At 46.5% G+C, this 7,969-nt stretch overlaps 1 protein-coding gene across 1 annotated transcript in view; it reads right to left on the reverse strand.

Annotated features, from left to right (window-relative positions):
• Window positions 1-3,279: 3,279 nt before the first annotated feature.
• Window positions 3,280-7,969, reverse strand: part of LOC143283772 (iduronate 2-sulfatase-like) — a 21,659-nt gene continuing 16,969 nt past the window's right edge. The window contains exons 6-8 of the mRNA XM_076590118.1: window positions 6,774-6,934; window positions 5,812-5,938; window positions 3,280-4,169 (exon numbers count right to left, since the gene is read on the reverse strand). Of these exons, the coding sequence (XP_076446233.1) occupies window positions 3,463-4,169; window positions 5,812-5,938; window positions 6,774-6,934 (995 nt within the window). The 3' untranslated portion in view covers window positions 3,280-3,462. The remainder of the gene's footprint in view (window positions 4,170-5,811; window positions 5,939-6,773; window positions 6,935-7,969) is intronic.

The raw sequence follows: 7,969 nt of genomic DNA on the forward strand, positions 1-7,969 counted from the left end.
TTTCAGTATGAAATTTCTGGGTGGTTTCTTTCAAGCAAAGGCTTCGTCAAGTCACGTTAACTCACTCAGTACGGCCAGTCCTCTCTCCTCCTCTACACAGACCCCTCGAATGTCCAGTGGGTGTCTCAATGACCCAACCTTTAGCTTCCGTCGTCAGAATTGTGGTATTCTTTGTCAACATTCACCTCTTCAGTGTAAGAGCCTTCCGCTTGTAATATTTTGATGGTGGTAATTGGGGTGAAACGCTGTTAACGTCGTCTCCTTCGCCGTTCGTATGGAGAGAGTTAACCAGAAATAATCCAAGGATTCAGTAAATGAAATCACTGTTTCCAGTTTCAAGGATTTCCGTGACATCACTAGAAATGGTCATTGTTTTCAGTTTTATTTATTTTATTGATTTATTATCATTATTTATTTATTTATTCATTTTTTTTTTTTTTTTTTTTTTTTTTTTTTTTTTTCAAGGCCTGACTAAGCGCGTTGGGGTACGCTGCTGGTCAGACATCTGCTTGGCAGATGTGGTGTAGCGTATATGAATTTGACCGAACGCAGTGACGCCTCCTTGAGCTACTGATACTGATACTTGTCGTGAGATATGCACGTGAAAATAATTATAGAGTGCATTGTCATAAACAAAAATTTAAAAATAAGTTTTCCATCATGATCATTTGGGTTGGAAAATGGCCAGCAAATGACGATATGGTATTGAATATCACACACACCCCTCCCCGAAATGCTGCCTACATGGCGGGGTAAAAACGGTCATACACGTAAAAGCCCACCCGTGTACAGACGAGTGAACGTGGGAGTTGCAGCCCACAAACAAAGATGAAGAAGAAGAAGAATATCACATGGCATTTCATCTTGTCAAAAGAGGTTCCAGTTCAGAAATATGTGTTGTATTGCTTTGTATTGTACTGTATCATATCATATTGTATCATATTATATTGGATTGGATTGTATCGCATCCTATTGTATCGTATTGTATCATGTTGTGCTATATCAGATTTCTGTTTGAAATTCGGGCTGCGGTCCATACCGAGAACACGTCGCCACGGTACAGCGCCATCCTTTATTTTTCTGTCTACAATTGTGAACTGTTCTACAATCAAAGTGTGTTTAATCAACATAACTTTTTCCAGCGACAACCCTTTTGTCGCCGTGGGTTCTTTCACGTGCACTAAGTGCATGCTGTATCGGATCCTTGGTTTATCGTCTCATCTCAAAGACTATCACTCTGACCACCACTGAAGGTCTTGTGGAGGGTGGCTGGTAGGAGGAGGGGGTGGGGTAGGGAGGCACGAGAGTAAAAAAAAAATCCAGCTGTTTGTTGATATGGAACTCAAACCCATGGACGCTCGCTTTCTGTATTATCAATGGGCCTCCGCTCCAAATATTTCCCCCGTCCATCTGGTTTTTTGCTTAGTTGTTTTTTTGTTTTTGTTTGTTTGTTTCTGGTCCAGCTTAAGGGTCTTCGCGATTGAAAGAGACATTAGAATCTGTGTGAATGAGTGTTAGCTGATCTGTCCGTTCGTGAAGTGATGGTCATCGCGTTGGTGTCATATCATTTTCTTACTTTTTTAACTCACTCAGTACGGCCAGTCCTCTCTTCTCCTCTACACAGACCCCTCGGATGTCCAGTGGGTGTATGAATGACCCAACCTTTAGCTTCCGTCGTCAGAATTGTGGTATTCTTTGTCAACATTCACCTCTTCAGTGTAAGAGCCTTCCACGTGCAATATTTTGATGGTGGTAATTGGGGTGAAACGCTGTTAACGTCGTCTCTTTCGCCGTTCGTATGGAGAGAGTTAAGGGGGCCTGGGTGGGGTGACGAGGATGAAGATGGAGGGTTGTTGCCGGTGGGCTATGCAGTCATGAAATACTGGCTGCTACACTCATGGGGATACTTCTTTTAAGGCTGTCGCGAGTTGCATCCTGTGGTCTCTTTTGCCTCTGTTAGGGAGCAGTTATGTCCCTTGAATTCTTAATGGAGCGTCCTGTGTGTACCTGCACCCATCGTGAACACAGCACAGGCCTCCAAGGGTGGTGCAGGATTGTTCCAAGGGCGGTGCTTCTCTGGGTGCTCCCCAGCACCTACGGGTGTTTCTCTTTCTTCTTCTTCTTCTTCTGGTCATCGTGTTGGTGTTATTATCATGTTCTTACTTTTTTAAGGGGGCCTGGGGATGGGAGTGAGGAGGGTGGAGAAGGAGGGTTGTTGTTGGCGGAGGTGGGGGCGATAGGGGGGGAGGGGAGGCGTTGGTGAGGTATCCTCTTTCTTCCGACTGCCAGCCCCTAGCCCGGCACTTTTTTTTCTTTTCTTTTTTTAACCAACTTTACAATTAACTACCCTGTAAATATCATGTATCCAGTACAAACACCCACTCCAGATTTTGGATTAAAAACCGCGTAGAGTGACATACTTTGTAAACGTCCACCCACTGCTTTGAAAAAAAAAGAAGAAAATCATACTGTTGACAATAATTCAGTGATCGCGTTGCTTTAGAAAGCGATACAGATTCACATAATAAAAAAAATTAAAGAAGAAGAAGAAGAAAGAAAGAAAATCTGTGTGATATGTTAAGCGTCATCACTGAAAAAAAAAATGAAAGCATGACGTGACTCCATGATGTAGAATAGAATAGAATAGAATATGTCTTTATTACCAAGTGTACCGGCGTCGCAAGGAATATTGGGGGGCATAGTACATAACAAGATACGAACATAAATCGAAAATCATACACAGCAGTGTCTTCTTTCAGTACAGAAGTGTCTTCTTTCAGTAAGCGTTTTATTCTCAGTCCTTCCCCAGCTAGTACCTATTGACGGTGTGGTCAAACTAAAGGTTACGGGCACCCAGACAGGGAAAAGTCCCCAGTAAACGCTAACCCCCAACTTCATGGTAAATTCTGTACAAAGTGCTGGTAATCGCTTACAAGGTAGTTTGAAGTAACCGATGTCAGATTCTAACCCAACGTACTTTGAAAAAACAAAATAATAAGCATGTTGCAGTTTCGACACTTTTTGTTTACTGCCCATAGGATGCGTTTTCTTGGATTTGAATGACAATGTGGGATCGGTTGTATATACGTGTATGCTTGTGCGTGTGTGTGCGTGCACGCGCTAGTATGTGTTACAGAGAGAGATGGACACACAGACAGCACAGAGAGAGAGAGAGTACAGACAGACATATTGATATCATTCGGATTAGAATACTTTGTGGTAATATAAAAGCCAGCTAAGAATCCAAACCAATCAAACACAAAAAACAAGAGGCGAAGCTTCCATGGCACACGTGTGATTCCTGTTGCAAAACTACAACTACAACAACAATAACTAACAGCAAAACCGAAATCGCTGCTAGTGCAAGGGGAAGACGAGGGAGGAGAAGTCCAGTGTTGTTGATAACGACCTGAATCTTTTTATTTTGTTGTTATTGTTGTTGCTGCTGCTGCTGCTGCTGTTTTAATGAGCGCTCCCCAGGTAATCCTGCAGAGTCTTCCGCCAACCTTGGCGAACCATCCGCGACAATTCAGCGACCAGGTCTCCACTCGCCGACAACTCGGCCAGGTTGCTGAACTCGAAGGGGTCGTCGCTGTGCCGGTACAGCTCGCGCCCCACCACGTGATCGAAGTTGGGCCGGGAGTGGACTTTGTCGTAGTAGACCCACTCGGTGTAGCGGTGGGTCTTGGTGCGTACAGAGTACCCCAGCACGGGATGCTTGGTCCCCCACTGCCGGTGGTAGACACTGAAAGCGGCGTCCTTCCAGGTGAAGGAGGAGGAGGAGGCAGAGGAGGAACCTCCTCTTCCCCCCTGGTGGTTTTGGGTGAGGTTCCTGACTTGACGCAGCAGCGGTAACAGGCTGGTGCCCTCTGTGCAGAAGGGCACGTGCAGCGAGTTCTCGGGACAGGTGTCGGGCAGGGGCAGCCCGGCCAGCTCGATCAGCGTCGGGTACAGGTCCACGGCCTCCACCAGTTCCTTCGTGCTGTGCTGAGTGCCGAAGCGGTGCAGCTCGGGAGCCTGGGGGTTGAAGCCTGGCGCCAAGGGGTCCAGGAAGTCGAAGTGGCTTCCGGTTGACGTCACACCCGGGACGTAGAGCATCATGGGAACTCTCAGCGCCATGTCGAAGTTGGTGTGTTTGCACCACTCGGCGTTGTCACCCAGGTGCCAGCCTGTTGTCGTCAACAGGGAAGTGAACGAATAAAAAAAAAAAAAAAAAAAAAAATAAATAAACGTAAAAAAAAATCAAACAACGAGGGAAATGCCAAACACACACACACACACACACACACACACACACACACACACACACACACACACACACACACACACACACACACACACACATCGATATACAGAATCAATCAAATAGATAAATAGATGCATGAGTACAAGGCTTTGAGTTCAAATAGTCTTTACTGAGCTCGCCATTTCGAAAGAAAGCAGGTCATTAAATGAGCTCTTCAATCGATTTTTTTTTTTCACTATCAATTCACAGGAATAACACAATGATATGTGAGAAAAGCTAAAACCAGCAAGATGAATAACAAATTACCACTACTCGAAAATCCGAATATGTGTAAGAGAAATAACGGCACGATATTTAAAACCAAGATTTGCTAAAAGCGAGCTTTGCTAAAAGCGAGCTTACAGCATTTCATACATTTCAAGATTCTGTTTTATTCTAGATTCGGTAAGTATGTAGGTATACAAAACTGTTGAGTCTTAAACTGTGAAGTCCCCGTCACACTATTTTCTATGTGCATGATTATCAAGACAGGGCTTTTATTGTATAATTTATATTTAAGAAATTCTTGTCGATGGCAAGGTCGTGTTCACTTTGTGACACGGTGATTATGTTGAATGACACGCTGTTTAAAACCAAAGCAACACACACACACACACACACACACACACACACACACACACACACACACACAAAAGATCATAGCGAAAAAGTCCCCTAGCCTTATACGGCTCTATAGTAGCAGTGAAGTCATATCCATTGTGTTTAAGGCTCGGCATAGGCAGACGAGACCCAGTCCTCTTCTACCGCCGTTTTAACCTTCCACTACCGGTACCAGGTACAACCCATTCACACCTGAGTGAAGAGAGGAAAATCGGTACAGTAAAGAGCCTTTCCCAAGGACACAACACCATACCGAAACAGGACTCGAACCCTGAATCCTCACTGGTGAAGACCAGATCATAATTCCCACGCCCAGCCCACCATTCTGCCACGGCGCTTCACATGTGGACGGGCGCAATAGCAGAGTGGTTAAAGCGTTGTACTTTTTCAATGTGAGGGTCCCGGGTTCGAATCTCGGTAACGGCGCCTGGTGGGTAAAGGGTGAAGATTTTTCCGATCTCCCAGGTCAGCATAAGTGTAGACCTGCCAGTGCCTGACCCCCCTTCGTGTGTATACGCACGCAGTAGATCAAATACGTACGTTAAAGATCCTGTAATCCATGTCAGCGTTTGGTGGGTTGTGAAAACAAGAACACGCCCAGCATGCACACCCCCGAAAACGGAGTATGGTTGCCTACATGGCGGGCTAAATAAACAAAACGGTCATACACGTAACAAAAAAAACTTATATGTCTGTCTGAGTGTGTATGTGTGTTTGTGCCTGAAATCTAAATGACACAGGAAACGAATGATGAGCACCCAATGGCAGCCGTCAGTCGGGCTCTACCCAGGTAGACAGCCTGTTATGCAAAAGACCATGTGTTTGGAAAGCGCTTAGAGCTTAGTCTCCGACCTAGGACAGGCACTATATAGGTATCCATATCATGTATATGTTCATCTATTTACCGTGATCCCCCAGGAAGGACACGATGGTGTTGCTGGAGAAGCCATACTGGTCCAGAGCGTGCATCACTTTGCCCACGTTGGCATCCATGTAGGACGTGGCAGCTGAGTACGCTTGACGCATGGTGTACTGAAATTACAAGGATTACGTGTATTACGTGAACGTCTGTATCTCTCTCTGGAAAAGAAAAAATATATATATGTGTGTGTGTGTGTGCGTGTGCATGCGTGCGTGTGCGTGCGTGCGTGCGTGCGTGTGTGTGTGTGTGTGTGTGTGTGTGTGTGTGTGTGTGTGTGTGTGTGTGTGTGTGTACATAACGTTGAATAATGCATTGTAAAGCCTGGAACTGCCTGCAACGTTTCATGGAACTATGTGGCAGAAAACAAGCACGCGCACGCATCCGCCAACCCCCCCCCCCCCCCCCCCCCACACACACGCACATGAGAGAGAGAGAGATGGGGAGTGTGCTCGAGCGGGTATGTGTTTGTGTGTTGTTTTTGTCTCTGTGTGTGTGTGTGTGTGTGTCTGTGTGTGTGTGTGTGTCTGTGTGTGTGTCTGTGTGTGTCTGTGTGTGTGTCTGTCTATCTCCCTTTCTCTCTCCTTTCTTCCTCACTGCTGACGCTCTCTTTACTCCCCCCCCCCCCCGCACCACCACCCCAACCCCCCCGCGCTCCCCCCCCCTCCCGCACTTCTCTCTCTCTCTCTCTTTGTCACTCCTACCCCACATTGCCCCCCACGTACCTTCACACACCACTACGCCACACCAGATAGTTGTCGGAGATTTTTCTCTGGAAGGAGCCTTACACACACACACACACACACACACACACACACACACACACACACACACACCACACCACACCACACCACACCACACCACACCACACACCATAATCCCACCCCCACCCCTCCATCGCCCCTAAAACCGCCCCCCCCCCACCCCCAAACACACAGCACACCCCACCTGATAGTAGTCCGGAATGATGCCGTCAGGGTCAGTGATGTTGAGGGCCTTGATGTCCCCAAAGGAGCGGATCTCTCCACTCTGGCTCCAGGCGATGTCAGGCAGGTGAGGGGGGCGTGTCCTGTGCTCTGCCAGGTGGATCTTGGACCGGGGGTACAGGTCTGACAGGTACCGGTATCAGGTACAGGCGTAGGTTCAGGTAGGCACAGGTGTAGGTTCAGGAAGGTATAGGTATAGGTTCAGGGAGGTACAGGTATAGGTTCAGGTAGGTACAAGTATAGGTGCAGGTAAGCACAGGAGTAGGTTCAGGAAGGTATAGGTTCAGGGAGGTAGAGGTATAGGTTCAGGTAGGTACAGGTATAGGTTCAGGGAGGTATAGGTGGGTTCAGGTAGGTACAGGTATAGGTTCAGGGAGGTATAGGTATAGGTTCAGGTAGGTGCAGGTATAGGTTCAGACAGGTACAGGTTCGGATAGGAACAGGTTCAGGTGGGTGCAGGTATAGGTTCAGGAAGGTATAGGTTCGGGTAGATACAGGTATAAGTTCAGGAGGTATAGCTTCAGGTATAGGTTCAGGAAAGCATAGATTCGGGTAGGAACTGGTATAGGTTCAGGAAGGTATAGGCTCAGGAAGGTATATGTTCGGGTAGGTTCAGGTATGGGTTCAGGAAGGTATAGGTTCAGGTAGGTACAGGTATATGTTCAGGAAGGTATAGGTTCAGGAAGGTATAGGTTCGGGTAGGTTCAGGTATAAGTTCAGGGAGGTATAGGTTCAGGAAGGTATAGGTTCAGGTAGGTACAGGTATAAGTTCGGGAAGGTATAGGTTCAGGTAGGTACAGGTATAGGTTCAGCAAGGTATAGGTTAAGGAAGGTGCATGCATAAGTTCAGGTAGGTACAGGTATATGTTCAGATAGGTAATGTATAGGTTCAGTTAGGTACAGGTATAGGTTCAGGTAGGCACAGGTATACTTTCATGTAGGTACAGGTATAAGTTCAGGAAGGTATATGTATAGGTTCAGGTAGGTACAGGTATAGGTTCGGGTACAGGTGTAGGTTCAGGTAGGTACATGTATAGATTCAGGTAAGTACAGGTATAGGTTCAGGTAGGTGCAGGTATAGGTCCAGGAAGGCACGAGTGTATGTTCAGGTTGATGAAGATACAGGTTCAGGTAGGCGTATATTTTTAGGTAGGTACA

The sequence above is a fragment of the Babylonia areolata genome, chromosome 7 (genome assembly GCF_041734735.1).
Source record: "Babylonia areolata isolate BAREFJ2019XMU chromosome 7, ASM4173473v1, whole genome shotgun sequence".
Lineage (NCBI taxonomy): Eukaryota > Metazoa > Mollusca > Gastropoda > Neogastropoda > Buccinidae > Babylonia > Babylonia areolata.